The following is a 21650-nucleotide window of genomic DNA, read 5'->3' on the forward strand; positions in this document are numbered from 1 at the left end:
TGTTTTAGGGTGTGTCATCTCTTTCATGGACAGAAGTTTGGTCCCAAGCAAAAGATATAAAAGCTGTTCTTTCTCCACCTTTACCTTTCAAAGTAGAGGCATATAGCAAGAAACCAACAAATATTTTCTTGAATTAAAATTACCAAGCAAGAGGGGTTTAATTCCTCTGTTTGTTTTGTTACCTACAAAGTTTTGTTTGTGTTTTTCCATCAAGGGCAAACTGAATCAGAATCTCTAAAGATACAGCTCAGCCTCTGTTTTTAGAAGTGTATCAGGTGATTTGGGGTTAGGGTTAGGGTTAGGGTTACGGTTAGGGTTAGGGTTAGGGTTCAAACCTAGTGTGGTGCTAAGAACTGATATTCTCAAGGTAGCTCCAAGACACATGGTCGGTCTTGCTATAAGGCTTCTTCTGAGAAGCAGAAGTTGTTCTAACTGGGTGAATATATTAGTGAATAACTTGAACATAAAACACGATTTCATGTTTGCTTATGTGTAGTTACTGTGACAGAAAATCCACCCCTCATCCAAAATACTTCATTTTCTTAGTAGCCCATGTACCATATCCTGTTCCAGTTCCGGTTGCTTCTGGTCTCTTAGAAACATCTGATCACTGGGATGCGTAGCTGGTCACTATGATGCACTTTGTATGAACCAATCTCCAACTGACAAGCCTTTGTACTTCCTGCTTACTTATCCAACATAAGCCCTAGAACACCAGAGATCAGGGACTCATATTTTGGGAGTGTTCCTGATCAGTCCCTGACAACATAAATAAATCTGCTTCCAAATCCTGGGGATCATTTTGATGTTTCTGCTTGCCATTACACTACCAAAAAAAAACATTAGATGATTGGAGAAAAAGATACTTTCGTGGACCAAGCTGCAGAGAAAGACACAAAATACATACTTAGACCAAAGCTCTTTGACGTACAGACCACAGGCACACACTGCAGGCTGCCTCCATTCACCCGTTGCAAGCCACTGCAGCTTTCTGGTGATTTCCAAACAAGTTGCAACCTTTTCCAAAGATACTTACAAGAGCGGCCTTCAAGTTCTTATCACATTCACTACAGTATTTCTGTATTTCTTTTTTTATTAGTGATCAACCAATCTCGGCATGTCTTATCCTCAGTCTTTTCCTTCACAAGCTCTGTGGTCTCCACTGCTGATTTTGCACAGCAAGGGGACGGTTGGAAATGCTGTGTGGGGTGTCTGCAGAGCTGAAGGCCCTAGCACCGTACTTCTGCTAGTGTGTGCTGAAAAGACAGAGTGCTCAGGGAGAAGAGAAAGGACAGCAACAGCAACAGAGTAGTAAATTATAAATTCAACTGAGTAACTCTACCAAACGCAAGGCAATTGTTTGGCTTAGAATTACATAATGCTCTGAGATTTCTGGACTGAGAGAAATGTCATTTGCCTAGAATCGAGACTCAGGAAGGAAATGTAATCAATAAATTAATGCCTAGGAAGTTTCATAGCTCTGGAAGGTACCCTTCTGTCTCTATTTTGAGCACTTTATTTTAATAACACTGGAAAAGACTACTGGGCAGTTGAGTGACATTTCTCATCCTTTGAATAATTACTATTTGTTTGGAAACCAATGCTTTTCTTGTTTCTGTTGGCTGCACCCCTGTAAGAGGGCTCAGAGAGTTTCTTGGTTGTTCTTGACACACAAGGCTTCTATGGTTTCAGACCTGAATGATTGTTCCACTCCCACCCACGTGGGCAGCTTCAGCCCTGGGGGCTACCTCACCACCTTAGACTAAGTTAGCACCAGGCATTTCATTGAGAACTTCTGAAAGCCAGTGTAGGGTGGTGTCCTTTACCAAAAATCTCAGGCCCCACCTTGAGAACTGTGACAAGAGAGTCCCCAACGCCCACTACCGGGGACCTAGCAGTGAGTGGAGGGGGATTAGTAACAGGGCTGGTACTAAGAATGTAAGGCTACAGAACAGAAGCCCATCTTAAATGGACTCACACACAAGTTGTGAAAGATAAATTTATTCATTTTTATCTCTAAAATACAATTCTATATATAGTGGTTTAAAAAGACAGACACGTGTATGCGTGCTTGTGTGCATACAGGTACACACAAATAGTTACACCTGCAAGAATATTTCACCTGTTGCACAAACAAGGAAACTAAGATCCTAGAAGATAAATTATTTTACCCAAGATCTAAAATAGAATAAAATAATAAATACTTAGGCTAGTTCTGTTACCTTCTGTTTCCTGTTGTTAGGAAACCTACCATGAATAAACTGCCCCCAAATAGATTCACAAACATTTTCTGAATCTATTTGGGGGCATCCTCTAGCTGACCCATCCTCCACCCCTACCCCTGGAAATTGGACGTAACCTGTCCCCAAGTACCAGGATGCATGCAGAGGGAGGGATGAGGGAACCACGGAGCCATAGCAGCCTTGAGAGTGAAAGAGACCCAGCTTCCATGGAGGCCTCAGCAGGCTGTGTAGGTCTATTCGTGATCTTGATGAGGTGACAGGATCCAGTCCTCTGCAGTTCCAGGAAAGTTCACAGGTCAGCAGAGCAGTCTTGCTATGCCTGGCACTCAGATGTCATCCTCCCTGTGTGTGTTCTGAGGTGTCACTTCCAGCAGAACGAGGAAGATGCCCTCCATGGAAGCAGGGCAGTCACCTTGCTTTTGTTCCAGCCTTCCTTTCACAGGCCACTTCTCCTGGAGCTCGCCTGTCTCTCAGGATGCAGGCCTCGGAGAACAGACATCTGGGCAGAGGGGTAAGAACACCATTGGTAATAAGAAGCTGACATTCGACAGCTTAGTTCCAGCCTAGGCCATCCATTCCTTTAATCCTGAAGCCCCTGGGAGGTCACAGGCTCTTTATCCCATACCTAAATGTGGGAAGAGGCTCTGAGCTATGGTAGGAACCTGCCCTCTAGCTCTGCTCTCTGTCCCCTCTGCTTCTCTGTGCTGCCCCTGCCCCTGCATTGGTGCCCACAGCCCTTCCTCCTCTCCCTGGGCTGTCCATGGTCTCCAGAACAACACTGCCCTGAATCCACAGCCTCACAGCACATATCGTGTTGCTCCTCTGGGGTGGCTGCTCAGCCATCTCATTGTCACTATGAATTCTGAGCCATCTTACATTAATTTAAGACATTAACAAGTGGGTGAAGGTGTTTTGGAGATGCAGGAGGCTTCCTGGTATCCCTGACCATGGCAAGTGATGCAGACTGAGTCTCTCTGAAGGGTCATCTTCTTATGAGTGCAGTAGCCTCCCCAGGAATAAGGGATGTCCTGTCTCTGCACTCTGATGGTTGTGGAGTCCCCTGCCCAGTCTTCCACATTGCCGGGTGTTAGCGCAGAGCCCTCTGACACCAGTGGTGTCACATGTAAAACCATCAGCCCCAGGTGCTGAGGAAATTCAGTAGGAAAGTGGGCCAAGGAGTCCCTTAATGTCCTAAAGAACACTCAGTTCACCATTCACCTGGAGACTCCAAAAAAGAAGCTGAAGGAGAACTGTGGAGAGGACCCCACATCCCTCCTTTTTGCCTCTCCTTCTCTGGGGATTCCCCCAGCCTATCGTTCATCAACCTCTCCAACTTCAGGGGCAGTACAGTCCCTGATCTTGGCTTCTGCTGGTTTTCTCTGGTTTTTACCATGGCTGACCACACATTCCCAACCAGCTGCAAAGAAGGTGCCCACCATACCTCTCTAGAGCAGCTAGAGCAGGTATCCCCAGGGAGAGGGGCAGGCCACCTGGCACAGTGTGGTAACCCTAAAGCAGACTGTTGTCAAATGAGACCTTGGTAGAAAAGCCAGTTGTGCTTTAGTACACCTACTGAAGAAGCGGGTCCCTTGGTGACAAACCACAAGCTGTCATAGATGCCCCTTCATGGGGGAAGCTAATGGGATGGGAAATGCTCAGAGGATATGGGAGTTGCCCTTTTAAAGTCCTGCTGTAAAAATCCAGATGGAAGCACACTTACTTAAGGGTACCAGCATTTTCCTCTCCTCATTTCTCACCTCCTCCCCACACAGTCAGGGTTGGTGACAGCTCTCTTCTCCTCCCTCTCTCTATGCCTCTTACTCAGTGTCTTAGCCCAGCTCAGGGTCGGGTTTATAAGCTCTGGAACACAGAAGGTCCAAGTCACAGTATTTTGGGTTCCAGCAGATTGTTTGATCCTACACCCAAAACCACTTTCTGGCTCAGAGAGGAGAGGAATGTAAAAGATGAGTGTGTTTTAAAAAAACTCTGACACTCACGTGTTCCATATGTAAAAGCCGTAGCATGGCTGCAGGCAAACCATGCCCAAGCCTGGTTCTCCCTGCCCACATTCTCTGCCACCTTGCAGGCTCTGGCTGTCATTCTGTGACTCAGTCTCCCCTCCATGGCTGCCTAACAGCTTCTTCCCCCTGGTCTCAGATTGGGGTATGAGTGGGTATCCACATAATCTCAGGAGTGATTCTGAGCCCCACTTCCTTAGGGAGATACAGGCCTCTTGCTTTGTCTTTCAGTCAATCAAGTCTTCCTTCTCCTTGATGGGTCTGCTAAACTGCTCCACTGGCTGACAAGGTCGAATTAACACACGTGAGCAGGGCAGACCTTGGGCTGTGTCTGCCCTCATCCTCCCACAGAGGGCAGAAAGTGCTGGTGTGCTTAAATCTACCCAAGCAAGCTCAGGGGACTTAAGAAAAGTGCACACAGACTCATTCAGGTGCAGGGCACTCATTTGTGCTTCATGAAAGGTGAGCTCCTCATCCCCTCCTCCCCACCAGCTCACATGGTATCAGTGGGGCATTCACAGGGGCCCAAGTGGCTGATTACAACTTGCAAGAGAAGGTTTTCCTTGAGGTTTGAATACTCACATTTTGTCTTCAATGATTCATTAACTGAGATCCATTGGTTAAATTTAATGGCGCATTCTAAATGGGGAAGAATGACACGATGAGTAATGGTATTGATGGAAAAGAATGTGTATTTATACTTATGCATAGCCTTTCTAGAGATAAACATGGGGAAATAAAGATCTAAAGAGAAAGCACCCAAACTGACAATTGTACAAAAAACTAAATGATCATATTTCACTAAATGTAACCTTGTAAGCTACATGATTATGTATATATTGTGCTAAACAACTTAAAAAATAAAAAGAAGCAAAACTTGCCAGTTAGACCATGATAAGAGTTTATTGTTTGTAAGATACATTTCAATTTAAGAAATGTTAAAATGTGAAGAAAATGTCAAGGTTAAAATTGACGAACTGTGGTACTAAAAGTCACAGAGTCCTAGCTAACTAAGAATGCTGGTTCTCGTTGTATCCAGACTGTTTCGACAGAAATTGTTTTGAGAATCTATTGGTTAAAAAATTACTTCTAAATAATACAGAAAAGTAGGCAATATTGGTTGATACCTTAAAAGACAAGTAGCCAGGTCAAAAGTCTCCTTCAAGATTTATAAATACATGGATTTTCCAAAAAAACAGGGTCCCCTGCTGGAAAGAGTTTTGCACAAGGAGAGTGGGGAGAGGTTTCTGTGACAGTTGGTTCTCACTCTGATTTTGCCCCTGATTAGCTAGGTGACCTTGGGCACATCCTGTAAATGCTGTGGGCATTCCATCTCTGCAAAATCAGTGAGTTGGACTGGATTTCATTTCTAACTCAACACTCATTTGCCACCTCTCATCTTTTATAAATCTATGGTCTTAAATCCATGTGGTTCCATCTTATGGGTCCAAAGGTGGAGTTCAAATATATTTAATATGCAAAATTCTCTCAAAGTACATATTCTTAGAACTTTTAATTTCAAATAAGATATTTCAAATTTATAAGATGCAAGAAAAAAATGAAATGTCCCCTGTTGACTCTCATTGCTGATGAATCCTGAGAACTAAGTGACACCCTGCTACCCACATGGTTAAGGAGGACCCTAAATACCAGGGCTGTGCCTCAGAGCAGTGCTTACCTCTGCTGCCCGGAGCTCCCCTTCAGTGAACACACCCGCATCCTCAAGGCGTGTCTTATCTGAAAAGCAGTGAGAGAGAATTTGATCTTACCAATGTCTCCAGGGTTCTCCAGGCTCAGACCCAAGACCTGAGACCTTGAGATCAGTGACCCTGGCAAAACCAAAGTCAGAGGGGGCACACACTCAGAGAATAAGGACACCTGAGCAAAAGTTAGAGCACAATGACAGCGAGAGTTAGTATTAAAATGGGAACGATGGTCTCGTTCTGTTCTATGACTCAGCAAGTCTCACACAGCTCCTGAAAGACTGGATGAAGATCCAAACACAGGAGAGGGGAAGCCTCGCCTGTTCTCCTAGCACCAGACGTTCTGTGCTATCCTCACAAGCCCAAGGGCCCTGGACCGTGCTCTCCCATCCAAACTACCTCATCCTCCCGCCTATCTTCAGCCATATTCCAATGAATGAAGCAAAGTCAAATTACCTTGTGGTCCATGATGGTTCCAAACAGCAAGATGAAGAAACCCTGGAGTAAATGCAACAAAATCGTGAGGAACAGCTCTCAAGCAATATCCCGGTGTTCCTTGCACATCAGCCTTGCAGATAAATTATAGGGAAGTCACGGAACATCAGAAACCATTCTGCATAGAGGCAGATGGGAATTTCCTTTGAATCACCCTCCTTGGGTGACAGCCAGCCTCACAGGAGTGTGCTTGAAGAGTGCTGGTGTGTACTCATGTACAATAAAATTGTCAACCTTATTAAATGTTTTTACATATTTCCCAAATATTAAAGTAGCTATTCTTATGATGACAGCTATACGTAACGTGGAAGCTTATAATTCAAAATCACAAGCGTTGAAGTTATCTTAAGAAATGAAGCCTGAGTTAACATTCAGTATATGTAAAACCGTGGACTCTGGGCTGGAGGGAGAAGGTTCTATATAAGAGAAAGTTTAAAGACATGGGAAGCCTAGAGAGTCTCTCAACATCCAAGGTAGTTTCATGTCGAAGAAACAGTCATGAGGTCACTAGATTGTTAAATATAAATCATGGGGAAATTTTGCTGAGAAAAAAGGATTATGCATAACTAAAAGTACTGAGTATTTTGCTTTCTTCTAGAGGGAAAAAAAAGAGAGAAATACATATGTTCTGAAAAAGAAATACAGAAAAAAATTCTTGCAGTTTAACTTAAGTGTGACATAAGAAAGACAATGAATTCATTAGTCACTGAGTAACTTCAAGAGTGGGAAAAGTTATTTGATCTTTCTATTTTACAAAAACAGAAAGAAAGAAGGAAGGAAGGAAAGAAAGAAAATAGATGTCATCAAAGGTTTCTCTCTAAGGCAATGCAACAGAAAGAACAAAAGCAATCTTCTGTGTAGTCACGAAAGAGTTATGAGTTAAATGTGTGGAACCTGAGCTGCAAATCTCTTAAAGTCCATTTTATCTTCTTGTACCTTGCCTTTAGGTGGAGTAATAATGACATGTTAACAGAGATACCCTGCTGCTTTATCAAGTGCTTGTATGTATATAATTTAAAGCAGTGGTCAGTCTTTTCCTGAAAAGAAGCAGACAGTAAATATTTTACCGTCTTTGCGGTTGCACAGTCTGGCACAGTGACTCCAGTGTGTCGTTGTAGCTCAGCAGCAGACGAAAAAGATGCAAGGAAATGAGCATGTCTGTGTCCAGTAAAGGCTTATTTACAAAAACAGGAGGCAGGTCACTGTTTGCCAGCCCCTGATTAAAAGCATGGCTAAGACTGTGGACCTGGTAACTGTTCTATTACTCATAGGTATAGAGAGCAATTTGGCTAATGATAGCTTTTCAAAAGTACAAGTTTACTTGCAAGAGGGGGTAAAACAACTTTAGAATGAACACTCTCATGAAACCAACTATGTGAGAGAGAGAACACACAACAGAGATCACTTTAGATTTGTATCCATAATTTACACATGAGAAACTTAAGACCCAGAGAAAAGTAACCTTTCTGCGAGTAGAAAGCAGATGACAAAATCCAGTTCTATCAGTAACAAATTACATTTATTTCCTAGGGAATAGCAAGAAAGAGGCATGAGAATTACTGATTGGTATATATCCAAAGTGATTGCCACCAGCTTTCTTCTCACACCATAGAAACTGGCTATTTTACCTAGGGTCCAAACCACTGGGGAAAAAAACCCCACAAAATTGTGCTTATTTTGAAGCATAACACTGGTGGCCAGTGAGGAGTCCTCTTAGCAAGAATGCCATCTTCTGACATTGACATTTTGGAAGGATATGGGCAGATCAGAGAGGGGAGAAGGGCATTCCCACTGGACAGGCCTGATCAGCCAAATCCAACTTGACAATCAGCAGGGTGAGAAAGGCCACAGCTTAAGTTAAGGGAGGAGCATTTTGGGTTCTACGGCTTCAGGTGGCAGTAGCTTTTGCTGTCTGCAGAGTTATACACGGGGCTTACCTGGAAAGCATTGAGGAGAGCAAAGATGATGTGGAAAATCACAGATGTGCCTTCGATGAGAGTGGCTATTCCAAACCCCCAGGTGAGTCCCAGAAGTGGGGTGAGGATTACAACGTTTTTGCTGATCCTCATGATGATGGCCATATCCTGAGAGCTGGAACTGCCGATAGAAGGCCTCTGTGTGTTGCAAGCAACAACGAAGACCACAGCGAGGTTCACAGTCACGATGACCAAGGCTGGGATGGCGAACGCAAGCAGGGCTTTGCTCACGTCCCAGTTCAGCCAGCACACGTCCTGTCTCACATAGCTTTTCTCTGGCTCTGTGATAGCTACTGTGGTGGCAGCTATGACCAAGGGGCATCCATAGCCAACAGCAAAGCCAATGGCTATCATGCGGGACTTCATCATTCTCCGGAAAACCACCAGGATTCCATAGAGGATGAGCAGTGCCTTAAAGAGCATCCAGAAGAACAGAGAGAGGTAGAAAAAGTGGCTGAAGAACGTCACCACGACACACCAGTTGTAACTCTTGGCCTTGACATTGAAGTTGGAGCCAGTGATGAACCACACATTAGCGGCCAAGAGACACACGGCTATGTTCACGAGGCACACATGCCGCATGTGTGACATCTCTGTCACAGCCACACGGGGCCAAACTGTGGCTTCAATGATCAGGCAGAAAACCAAGCTGAGGATGGAGATGCTGAGCCCTATGCAAGTGATGTAGTCCAGGACTTTGTCCCCCACCAACTGTGGGGACATCAGGATGGAAAAAGACTTTATCATGCTGGTGCAGTTACAGCGGCATTGCACCGCACTCCCAGCATCCAACATGGTTTTGCATGCTGTCTTATCCCAAGCACTCTTCCTGGAGTGCCAGCCCACACACTGTGCTTTGGCATTCTGGGATTTATTGATTTTCTCAAAAGTGAGTAGGATTTCTCTCAGCCTTTCTGGCAACACAACTGACAGAACCAGACCATTGGGGGTTCTGGACAGGCCCCCATCTGGTACATGGGTCTCTTTCAGAATGGCTCCCAATGTGGGGAACGCTATACCGATGGCTTGGGATGAACTTGGTAGTTTCTGAATCTCCTGCTGGGGAATTTCTACTGTTCCTGAGATGCCTTCTGTGCCATTATTCATGCTCATGGAGAAATTCAAACATTTCCCTGAGGCATTGTGATGGATGTGAAAGCCTTTGGTCTGAATGAAGAGCTCGTCCACAATGGTCTCAGACTGATCGTGGATGCCGAGTTCCCTGGCAAAGGAATTCACTGAGTGTAATAAATCTGAGCTCGCTTTCTTGTCAGGAACAAAAGTCCAATTGGAAAGAGCAGCTGGACTGAGGATGTGGTTGGCCACTGTACTGTAGCTCTGCAAGGGAGACAAGTCCCGAATTGCACAAAATCAATTTCTAATGTCAGAAATTTCTGAAGATCTAATTATCTGATCTTACTGTAGACTCCCAGTGCAGTAGAATTTCACATTAGTAAGGCTGCACTTGGGGAAAGAAAGTGAAAGAATGCCTGCTTTAGTACTGTACCAAACACAGAATTTCCCCATTGCCAAATTAACGTAGTGAATTTCATGGTGATCTAGGTTTGAGAAATGCTGCATCCGTACTGTGTCTCCCTCCCTGTTACACCAACTACCAACTTTCAGGAACACATAACAGGCTCGACAAAGTTGTGTTGTAAGGAAATCTGCTTGACTTTGTTTACCTAGTCGTTCCCACAATTGCTGAGCTGCAGGTCACCCTTGGAAAAAGTAATCTCCATTAACAACTTTCAGAACAGCTGTGCTATAGTGAATAGTTTTGGAGCTGTTTGAGTAGACTCAATCTTGCTCATGGTAGGCAGCGTAGCTTAAAAATATCCTAACGTCTTGAGAACTTCCACATGGCAGAATGAATCAGTATACATAAATCAAAGAGCAATAGCTATTGCTGTTCCTATGGTGGTTGTTATTTTTACCTTGAAAAGTACATTTGAAATCAGAAAAGTGCAATATTTTAAAACAGAGTTGTTGGTAGCAAATGAAATTAACGTAAGTACCTTCATTTTCTCTCGAGTCACTTCATCAGACAGTTGTGTGGAAATATTTCTTAATAACTCTACTACAAAGGCAATATTTCCGGATGTGGCTTCGGATGACTTCACGGGATTGATTATGCAGGCAAAGTCAAGGGGACAGTTCTTACGGATCCCTTGAGTGACACTCTCCACGGGCTTTGGAGCTGGGAGGTCAAGAATGTGTAGAGGGATGGAGACCGATGCTAATGAAAGGCGTGAAGCAGCGTTTGAGTCCTGTGTGAATAAAAGTTTCATTTGAAATGACTGAGTACCTAACGTGTGTCAGACTTTAAGGAATGAAAGCCACCGGCAATCCATGTGGGGACACTGATGGAGAAGGACATGGTGCTAATGGGGTGGGGGGCTCAGGGTGGAGAAGCAGAGATGCTAAGTAGAGGACCTGGAGGGCAGGGGGTCCACCCAAATCCCCCCTGCACTCAGATCCTGAACTTTCCTATTTCTATCTGCTCTCAGGACAGTGGCTTCTACTCAACATTGTGAAAACTGGTCCATTTTCCAGAAATAGGGGAAAGAGGAGCCTGGTGGCATTTCAAAGGAGAACTATTCTTGGGATTTGGTGCTTCAAATGCCAAAGATTAAGGAATTGCATTGGTAAAGTTGAAATTCACTAGCTACAAGTTGCACACTCACTTCCTGATACTTCCCCTGCATTTCTTGGAATATGACCTTGAGTAAGGCAAACAGTAATTTACCTCCCCTGACTCACTTTTGGATGCCAAATAGCCATAAGACTATCTTAGTGATACCCTATCTAAGTGAAAGGCACCACTTTCAATCCCTTCACAAAGCCTCTGTCAAAATTACAGCGAGTACAAACATTCCTGTGCTTCAATATGCCTGTGAAGAAAACAGGAAGAAAAGGTAGCTAAGAAGAAGGAGAGACATAAAATAAAAGGTTTGAATTCTAACTAAGATGTATGATATGCACTGGATTTTTATTCTTTCCAGATCACACAGCTCACCTTTCTCATGATCAAGGGATGGAAAGGATCAGAAAATGATATCCAGTTTAATTTACTTCTAGACATATTCAGCTGAAAAACTAATTAGCACAAGGAGCACACAAACTCACTTTTAAAGCTTAAGGCTTAATCTCCAAGCACTCATTTACGCTGAAGTGTAAATAAGTTTCAAATCTTTTTATGGGAAAAAAAAAATGCTGAGAGGACAAAATAGAGTTGGGAGAAGAAAGAGTCCCTGAGAGTTGAGTAATGATAGCAGCACAAGACACCAAGTGAACTTACTGTCTTGCTGAAGAGATGACATTAAAAATGTGCCTACCATTTCACAGTAGATTAGCCCTTATCCAATAATATACAAATGTACCTCCTTGAAAAGTGTCTCCAGCGAAAGGCTTGTGCATGTCTCCGTTGACTTTTGCCACATTTTTTGGTGACATATATATCCAATTTCTCCATGGAAGGGCTTAGCACAGGGCAGGCTGCAGTTGGAGGAAGTATTGCACGGTCCTTGGCATTTCTCTGAAAGGGAACAACAGCCAGCGAGAGGCTGGATTGGCATCTCCACACTCTGACAATGAGTCTCACTCCTGGGCTACAGGATCCCTTCCCACATTGAACCGGGCTGCTGCACGAGCTGAGGCTGAGGTTGCCATCGAGGCAGCATCAGGCATGTGAGCAGTGCAAGGGCCCTGGCACCTTCAGGGGCAGCCGGATACCCTCTTCCTTCTCCCTGGAAGGAGGGCGAGTATGTTGGATCCTGCCGGCCCCTCGTGCTGTGCTAACTGGGAGGCCCTGAAGACAGAACTGGGTTTGTAGGAGAAGGTCATTAATAAGAGCTGTGAACTTGTCTGTGCAGAGCTATACAAATGGAATTGCCACATAAAAGGAAAGAAACCCATTTCAATGTTAATTTTATTTTTAGATACGGTCGATTCTTATTCACAGGATTTATGTTATAAAAGTCCTGATGAACACTGACTTAGCAATGCTAGAGCCCGTGCTCTGGGGAATACAGGCTTAGACTCCTGCCAGTCCCTTTGCAGACATTCAAGTCCTCAATGCAGAACCAGGTTTTATTCATGTTGCTGTAGGAAGGCAACCGATTTAATTTACAGTGTTGCTTTGCATATAACCTACGTATTTTCTGCATAAAGAATGTTATAGGCTTCTGTGCAATAGAAGCACTGGACAGTGTATCAGCACTGTGAAAAGGGAGCATTTTTTTTTTCTTTTTGAAACAGGGTCTTGCTGTGCAGTTCAGGCTGGCCTTAAGCTTACTTTGTAGCCCAGGCTGGTCTTGAACTCACAACAATCCTCCTGCCTCAGCCTCCCGAGTGCTGGGATTACAGGCATGAGCCACCACGCCAGGCTGGAGAAGGGGGCATTTTTAATAACAACAATAAAAGTCACCTCCCCAAAAGACAAAACTGGGAAACAAATCTGATGGTACACACGTGTAATTTCAACATCCAGGAGGCTGAGACAGGAGGATCATGAGTTTGAGGCTAGTCTGGGCAACTTAGCAAATTCAAGTCCAAAGTAGACTACACGGTGAAATCATATCTCAAAAAATAAAATAAAAAATGAAGAATCATGGCACTGTAGCAAGAGAACTGCAAGGAACAAGCAAAACATGACCAGGTCCAGGCTTAGCTGGGAGCATTATGTGTGACAATTTCTGTGTCTACAAATGACCATGTGAATACTGGAAGTGTTGACTCAGGGCTTACATGGAACCGGAAATGTCAGGGAAGAGGCAACTGCAAATACAGCATCTCTATGAAATAACAGTGGGTTTGCAAATGTTCAGACAACATGAATCGATTTTCAGAGTACACAGGATCCACGCAGTGGTGCTCTCTCTACTCATTGCTTACCTGAGATTGAGATTTAACCCAGCATCCTATATTTTTATCTGCTAAATAGCACAACGCTAGCCAGTGGGTAGACACTTTCAGGTTTGTGGGTCCCAGGAATCTCTGTCAAACACACTAAATATAGATACAGACAAAAACGATATGTAGATGGTAGATAGGAATATATTCCAATAAAACTCTACATTGACAAGAACTGGGGTTCTGGCCCAGTCTGGCCTATGAGTGAAGACTGGATCAGCAGAAGGGGAGGCCCCCGAAGAATTGCCTTAGGGCAGTGGCAGTGCAGTGGGGAAGATCCCGGCTGAGAGAAGGCTAATGAGGTGATGTTGGGCTGAGGACCAAGGGTGCAGTTGTGTTAGGGCTGGGATGGCACTGCGCAGTGCTTAGTTTCTTGGGAAAAGCAATGAAAATGAGTGGGTTTGCATCTTTCCTGACATCTACCAGGTATCCGGTTTTCACACCTTAGTTAACCAGTGTCGATTTTCTTCATGCATTTCATTGGAATGATGCCGCAGTGTCATTCCAAATCATTGGTGAGACAGCATGTTGCACCACATGTAGAACAGGGTTGTCAGAAAGGCCCAACAAATGTTAGTTGTCTGACTTTCCTTTTCCCAATTGCACATCTAGATAAAGATATAATTGCCACCAAAATTATCCCTGGCCATCATTTTGCCCAGCTCAGTTATCCCTACAATTTGGGTGAGAGCCACAGATTTCATCCTGTTATTACTAATGATTATCATTGCTGTTTACCTCCCGTGCTGATGAGGTGCCAGTCTCACACCACGGAGGCCACCATGCATTCCTTCAAAGACCTCTCAGTGCAAAGCATTACTTACATTTAAGCACCCTCAAAACCCTTTTGAGAATAAATGAATCTTGCGCTCTTTCTGCTCTGTCTCCTGTTAGCTCATTGGTTTGAACATGTTTACTCTCCTTTGAGTCTGAAAGCAAACCTTTATCTACTATGTGAAAGCACACACGAAGATGGGTCAGCTTGCTTCATTGTCGATGCCACTGATGATGGTTCCTTTTCTTCAAATAAATACCCTTTTGATGATAGTTTCCTTGTGAAAAATATCTATCCAGATTGGTAAACATGGAGAACTTACTATAAATTATTCTTCGGTTGGAAAGCCTATGGCCGGGGTACATGCTTGCAACACCAGCGTCCCTGCTCTCCCCTGTCATGAGCCCAAAGGGATGGAGGCCATTCTAGAGCCACATACCTTCTATCTGTCCAGTCCTGGGTTTCCCTGTGGGGCTTTGAGGTTTCTCTCCAACCTGAAAAACATAAATCCCCAAAAACCCTCTTTACTGTGGGACTCCAACTTTGTCTCTGTTCAGAGGCTCCACATATAGGAGGGATATTACAGCCAGCCCACTGATGGTCCCGCAAGAACTCACTGACTAAAACACCAGTGGGGTTACTGAGCACACACTGCCCATGGACGACAGAGGCTGCCCGCATCTAAAGGTCACATTAGTGCAGCAGGAAAGCCATACGAAGGTCTTAGGCGTCCATGCAGAACATCAATGTGACAATTGTGTTTCCAAGTCATGCTCTGGCTACCTTAACTTTAAAGGTAGATCACAGCTAGCCCAGTCCTCTGGGCACTGTATTCCTCAGAAGGAAGAAATTGGTAGAAACTAGGAATTGGTTGCAATAATAGAATCATAAATCTTTTATATCTGTAATGCATTATAAATATTATCTTTTTAAAAAAATAGTGTACTATCAATAAGGTAATTAAGACACAGGAAACTGGAGTCACTTGTGTACCTAGTGACAAGCACAGTTTAGATATGAATCTGGATTGCTCTCCACCAGGTCAGTCTCCTCTCACTAGCTGTCCATCTATATTTCCTGTGTACTAAAAAGTGATTATTTTATTAACAATCCCTGGCCCAATCCCTGCCACCTCTCAATTTTCTGTTGATCTTTTATTTCTTTAGAAAGTTACTATCAGCAAGAATGTAATTGTAGTCATTTGGGATTTTGCTTAGAAGGGTGTTATTTATCAGAAATCTAGACAGGGTGAGCAGAGGTCATTCTTTCTTTGATGTGACTCTTGCTTTGATGTAAACTTACTTTGATGTGACTCTTGGGTCTATAGTGGGAACATTCTGTGGTCAGAAAAAACACGTAACAGCAAATCATGGTGACTTGGACCTTCATTTTCACACTTTAGAGTTTTAGCCTGCAAAAGAGAGGAAGGCAAAACCAGCCAAAATTGGTAATTCACACAACCATCCGGGTACATAGCAGCCCATCAACCACTCAGCAGTGAATCACAGGGTGCTCGCTCTGTCCACACAGCGGCAGCTTCCCTCAGGGATGGATACCATCTCTATTTCCAGCCCAGTTAAGATGTGAGAAGGAAAATCACTCCACTGTAAAAGACAGAAATGGTGGGGGCACTAGGAAAGATATATGTCCAACAAAGTTTCGTTCCTTATTATCTAAACCTTGAGTTTCTTTAACAGTAACACCTATCAATTTTTTCCATTTGCCAGTCACTGTTCAAAGCACACTCTCTGCATTCATTTATTTAATCCTAGGAGGGCAGATGGTATTCCTGTCTGCACTTCATCCTCAAGGAAACGGGGCGCAGAGTTGAGTAATTATGAGACCAGTGCATATTTACATCTGAGCCTGACCTATATAATTATCCACCATTTGTTTACCAAGAACTTGTAGCCAGAAGCAAAAGTGGAAAACAACGAGACAACAGAAAAACCTAACAATGAGAGCGATGTATCTACTGACTACTTTTCCAGTAGATACACAAGATAGGTTTGGTTTCTACTGTATGTGACCCCAGCCTTGTGCTTTAACCTGGGAATCTGTGAAGTACTGGCCAAAGGAAGACAGAAGTATCTCATCACCAACTGCTACCCCAGTCTCATCCTGCCCCAACACAGGTACACGTAACCCCAAACTTCTGATCATTCCTGTAGTCAAAAGAAAATTTCCCAGGTTTCACCAAAGTTACTCGATCATCAAAAATACCTTAAGGAATTTAAAGCTGCTGCTGCTGCATAAAAATGGATTATTTTGGCAGGAAATGCTTCACTCTGTCCAGATTCGGACTGCGTGAGTCCTCACTGACACTTGCCCCTTTCTGGTCCCTGTGCTAGCGTTCACAGGGGCTCCTGAGTCTCTCACACCAAACCTTGGGAGAAAACAGGAGAAGAGGACAGATTCAGAAACAGAAGACAAATCAGAAAAACTCTACCTGGGGTCATCAGTGGCAAGGAGGTATACAGAGAGTTAGCTGCCATTTGTAAACAAACTCCTGCCAGTTTCCGGGCCAGTCACCCACTTTGGCGACAGCAAGTGACTCAGCTAGCAAGACAGCAGCTTCTCCCGAAGATGAAAGCAATCAAAGCCTGGCCCGATCCCCGCTCTCCTCTTCCACAGCCGCTTCTCTCTGAACACCTTCCCCACTGCCGATCACTTGTGCTTTTCATATGACGTAAACTGCAGTTCCGGGCTGCTGAGGGAAGCCAGCTTCCCTCTCTAACCCGGAGATTACAGGAGAGAGGAAGAAACTGTGCCAGCTTCCAAGGCCTGAAGGAAGATGCAGCCGCATCCAATAAGGAACTCAGGCACAGCAGTCGGCCTCCCCCACCCCACACCTGGGCTCTGATGGCAGAGGGGTGACAGTACTGACACCGGTGCTCCTAGCTCAGAGCCACAGCTAAGGGAGCAGAAAAATATCAGCTGCCTCAGCCAGGAGGAAAGCACCTGCTCCTTTCCCTCATGCTCCACAGGAACAGGTATTGAGGGACTCTACCCACTGGGTGTGAGCACCAAAGAGTGAAGAAAGTCGGGGATTGGTGAAGACTCCTGCATGGGATCTGCAAGGTTTGCCTTAAAATCATCTCTTTAATGAAACTCTTTTCTACCTTATTCTGCCAAGGGAGGATGCAGTTGTCCCTTGTATCCATGAAATGATGGTTCCAAGATGTCCTATGGACACCCAAATCTGCTCATGTTCAAGTCCCTCATATAAAACAGGCCTGGTGTTTGCATATGATCCAAGCATATCATCCCCAGACTCTCAGTTCCCCCCAGACTGCTTATAACAACCAATACAGGAAAATGCTTTGTAAATAGTTGTGCCCTAGTGTTTAGCCAACAATGACAAGTCCTTGTGGGTTACTACAGACTATATTTTTACTAAATGTTTTGCTCCATGGTGGTTGAGTTTATGCATGGGGAACTCCTGGATGCAGAAGATCAAGAGATTGGCAATTCTAGGTGAATTTGGGATCTAGTGATTTAAGTTGAAAAGCTGCCTAATATCCAGTCCACTGTGAGGCATCTCCTTGTTATACTACCTAGGCCTTGTATGAAAATAGTGTGAGGGCCCACCTAAGTTAAATGAGAAATAAAGCCATGCTAAAGGAGGGAAGGAAGAAAGGAAGGGAAAAGGCAGAGAGGATAAGGAGAGGAGTGGAAAGGAAAGAGTGAAGGAAGGACGGAGGAGTGAAAAAAGACAAAAATAGGGGCTGGGGACTTAGCTCAGCGGCATAAGCACCTGCCTTGCAAGCAGGCGGTCGTGAGTTTGATCCCCGGTACCGATAAAAAAGAAAAAGACAAAAATAAAGGAATGGAAGAAAGGAAGAGAAGGAAATGAAAGGGAAGAACAAAAGGAAGGAGGCAAGAAAGGAGGGGAGAAAAAGGCAAGAGGGAGGAAGGAAAAATGAAAGGAAGAGAAGGAGAAGGAAACGATGGAAGAAAGGAAGAAAGAAAAGGAAGGAGCGAGGGAAGAAGGGAGGAAGGAGAGGCTGCCATGCTGATGGGCCATGTCCACCACAGGCAGGGGTGGGCTGTGGCTGTGCCTGTGCTTGTCCACGCCTCTCAAGTCAGAAGTCACAGGCACCGTCCCCCACACGCTCTGCAGAGCTGTGGCTCCAGCCGCCATGCAGCACCTGGCTCTCTGCTTTCTACCTACAGCTGCAATTCTGAGTGAGTTGGCCTCAGCTGGGTGGACCCTGGAGCGTCCCCAGTAGGAGCCATGTGGGGTTGTGGCACTGACTCAACAGATGGAGGAGCTCACATTCTGCCCGAGCCTGCCAGCCAGTGCTGGCCTTGGGGCTTCCATAGAGCACGGGTAAAGCTCAGTCAGCACATGCCCTGATGGAGGGGACTGGATGGTGTCATCCAAGTGAATATTCCCAGGTGACCGGGGGGCCATCTCACAGCCTGTCACCAGCCAAGCCACTTGCGTTCCTTCCCTCAGCCAGGCCCATCATCAAATGGAAACAACCAGTTCGGAAAGGTCAGTCAGGGGGCAAGAAGTTTCCGGCTAAGGATGATCACATTTTGGTCTACCCACGTCCTGTCTCCCTAAGCCTAATTCCACAACCGAAGCCTGGCCTCCCCTGACTTCTCAAGCTGACAGGGGGGACATGGCTTGGTTTATGGTTGTCACACCCCTCACCATCATCTCATTCTGCTTCCCCACACCCTATGATGAGGACAAAGGGCCTCGCTGACCCCTCACTGACCCCTCACTGACCCCCCAACACCACTATGTAGCAGCTGCTCCACTCCAACACAGGTGCACCTGTCTACCGGCACCATCCTGCCGCCCTGCTCTGCCCCTCACAGGCTGCTGCTGTCTCCTTGAAGAAATGCTGAGGGCCTGGAATAGCTAAGAACAGGGATGGAAGGATCTGGGCCTATGGGAGGCTAACATCCCCAACTTCCCCGAACCCATTAGGCCTGACGAACACCTTCCGAAAGAGGCCTTGGTTTCAGCTCTGCCACTTTTTCCAGAGAAGAAACAGTTGTCAGCCAACAGCTAAAGCTCCCCCACCCTTTCAGTGAATTCCCACCCTGACAGCTGCAGTTACCCTTGATGATCCCAACCCTTGCTTGGACCAAGCACAGGACTACACTTGGACCAATCAGCAGACCTAAATTTCAACCAATCACAGGCCGATAGCTGCCATATAAGCACACTGCCCTCTTGAGTTAGTCTAGGAGGGCTCCATTCAGAGTGCCAACCGCCTACGCTGCAGTACAGTCCTGGTTAAAATAAGGACTTCTTTAGTGGTCTTGTAGATGTCATGATTTATTTCTCATGTAGTGTGGGCCTAGAAAGTCCTATAAATCTACTCAGGACTGAGAAGGTCTTATAATCTTTGATCCTGAGTACTGTGGACAGAATGATCATCTCAAAGGAAAAAGCAATAAACAATAGAGACTATTCACTCCAAAGAGCTCCAGAGACCAGCAACCCATAAAGATCAGCAACAGAGACCAGCACCCAACAGCGTCCACCTATGGTCTGTGGCATAAACTGACTCAGATGGCAGCGGCCAACAGTGCAGGGACCAGTAGCCAGCGACAGTTGTTAGCACCCAACATTACATGGCATTGTGTGGTACTATGAGGGCTACTAGCAGAGCTTCACTTTGCCAATTCGTGATTTCCACCTGAATGGAGCAAAAGAACCCTCAACTGATTGCCAACAGGTGTACTCTGAGAGTGGAACTAGAGCTCTGGTCACAGTCCCAGGTACCTAAAGGGGATGCTGATGTGCACAGCTTCAACATCTCTCAGTCTCCACAGTAGTCTATTCCCACACCGTGTGTGGATAATCTGTACTACACACAGAGGAACACAGACAGAGCATCACAATCAGAAACAACCACCTGTGCTATTTTTTCTGACTTCCACGCAATAATTTTGTGACTCAATATCTCTTCTGAATTTAAATCAGAGGTCAAATTTTGATAGAATGACAAAATTTTGGTGTTGGAAGACCTTCAGAGAACTCAAACATTGCCTTGACTCTTAGGTAGGATTTAAGAAACTAATAAACATGGTGATCACTCTGGTCCTTTAAGAAACTTGCTGAGTCCTGATACTGGAGGTAACAACTATGATGGAACATGGAGTGATCTAGAAATCACCCTCAGATTCTGAGGTGCCTGCGCCTTACACAGCACTCTACTTGCCACCCCAGGCAGACATATGTCTTTGCAAAAGATTTAACAGTACTTGGATGCATTTCTTCAGGTGCTATAAAGATATTTTCTCAGACTCTAAACAAAGAAATTACTTAAGATTATTTTGAAAACCATCCACCATTGCATTCATGGAAAACCATTAGAATTTGTCAGGAGGGGACCTCAAGGGACAGTAAATATCCCTACCCAACCAAGTGTTTTCACTTTGCTCCTATCATTCAGCAATTACAGCCTAGCAGATGAAACTGATTTCCAAATAGCCTTAGGGTCAGATCCTCCAGAACCAAGCTTTCAAGAACATTCCATCATAAGCCACATACGTTTCCCACCCGGGAACAGAGCAGAAGCAACCCTTCTTCAGCAGGAAAGCGTGCTGGTGAGCCATGTACTTACTGCGTCAGGAAGCAGGTCTAGTACCCCAGAGATGGAGAATCACCCTGTGGGAAGGTGGGTGCTGAGCACCCCACATCCTGGACCACCATCACGTGCGTCCACCCTGTCAGCTCTCAGTCCCCACAGGGGTGGAACCCCACTTCTCCATCCTCGGAAGGGATGTGTGAACCTGCCAGTTGCTGTGAGCAGCCTGTCTGACAGCCGCCCCGGTGTGGAAACTGTGATTCACCACTGTGCATCCATCAGGCTTGCCCAGGAGAAATTACAGGTTTCTCCTGTCTGGAGCAAGCACATCAACGTGAGTCACTTGTTTGTCCTACAAGTCTCAGCGAATCACCGGAGGCCACTGCACCCAAAGTCGGTGCAATTCCAGCAAGGGTGATGGGATGCAAGGCTGTACACTCCTTCAGCACTGAAGTCAAAGGTTGCCCTGCAACTCAAACACTCGTCCCCATGTTGAACTTAGAGAAAACACCGGAGAAGCCGAGCGGGAAGCTGTGATGTAATCTCTACCTGGGATCCAGAGGAATTTCCGTTTCACTTTTTTAATGACTGGGCAAGGCATTCTCCCTGAGTCTCTGCATGGCTACAGGGGACTGAGACCCAGGGGAGAAGAGCACAGTCCCCACATGGGAAGCTTCACATGCAATGATATCACACAGGGCAGCAGTTCACATTGTCCTGCTCAGCCCCAAATACCTCACTCATCCTGCTGCTGGTGTGTCCTGCTTACAGGACTCTCTCCCAAAGACCTGCACACCCCACTTAGATGCTACCAGGGAAATGTTGACAAGTAGGTCAAAGAGGGAGAGGTGGGAGTTGCACAACCTCCAGCAATGAAGGTCAAGAAGGCGGTGCCTGAGGAAAGGGCTCGGTTTCATTTAGGTCACCGATAGGATAAGACTCGGTAACTGGGATTTAGCAAAGCCAGGC

General features: G+C 45.3%; 1 protein-coding gene across 1 annotated transcript; it reads right to left on the reverse strand.

The window, feature by feature from the left end:
- Nucleotides 1–1985: 1985 nt before the first annotated feature.
- Adgrf4 (adhesion G protein-coupled receptor F4) lies at nt 1986–21162 on the reverse strand. The gene is made up of 10 exons (XM_023566720.2): nt 20718–21162; nt 15427–15535; nt 14564–14618; nt 11819–11973; nt 10454–10705; nt 8397–9773; nt 6421–6462; nt 5940–5998; nt 4844–4900; nt 1986–2742 (listed from the first exon to the last, which is right to left on the reverse strand). The coding sequence occupies exons 2-9, from the start codon at nt 15511–15513 to the stop codon at nt 4888–4890; spliced, it is 2040 nt and encodes a 679-aa protein (XP_023422488.2). The 5' UTR covers nt 15514–15535; nt 20718–21162; the 3' UTR covers nt 1986–2742; nt 4844–4887.
- Nucleotides 21163–21650: the final 488 nt, after the last annotated feature.

Source organism: Cavia porcellus, unplaced genomic scaffold, assembly GCF_034190915.1.
Source record: "Cavia porcellus strain 051 isolate PalLab524CR breed Dunkin Hartley unplaced genomic scaffold, mCavPor4.1 scaffold_28, whole genome shotgun sequence".
NCBI classification, from domain to species: domain Eukaryota; kingdom Metazoa; phylum Chordata; class Mammalia; order Rodentia; family Caviidae; genus Cavia; species Cavia porcellus.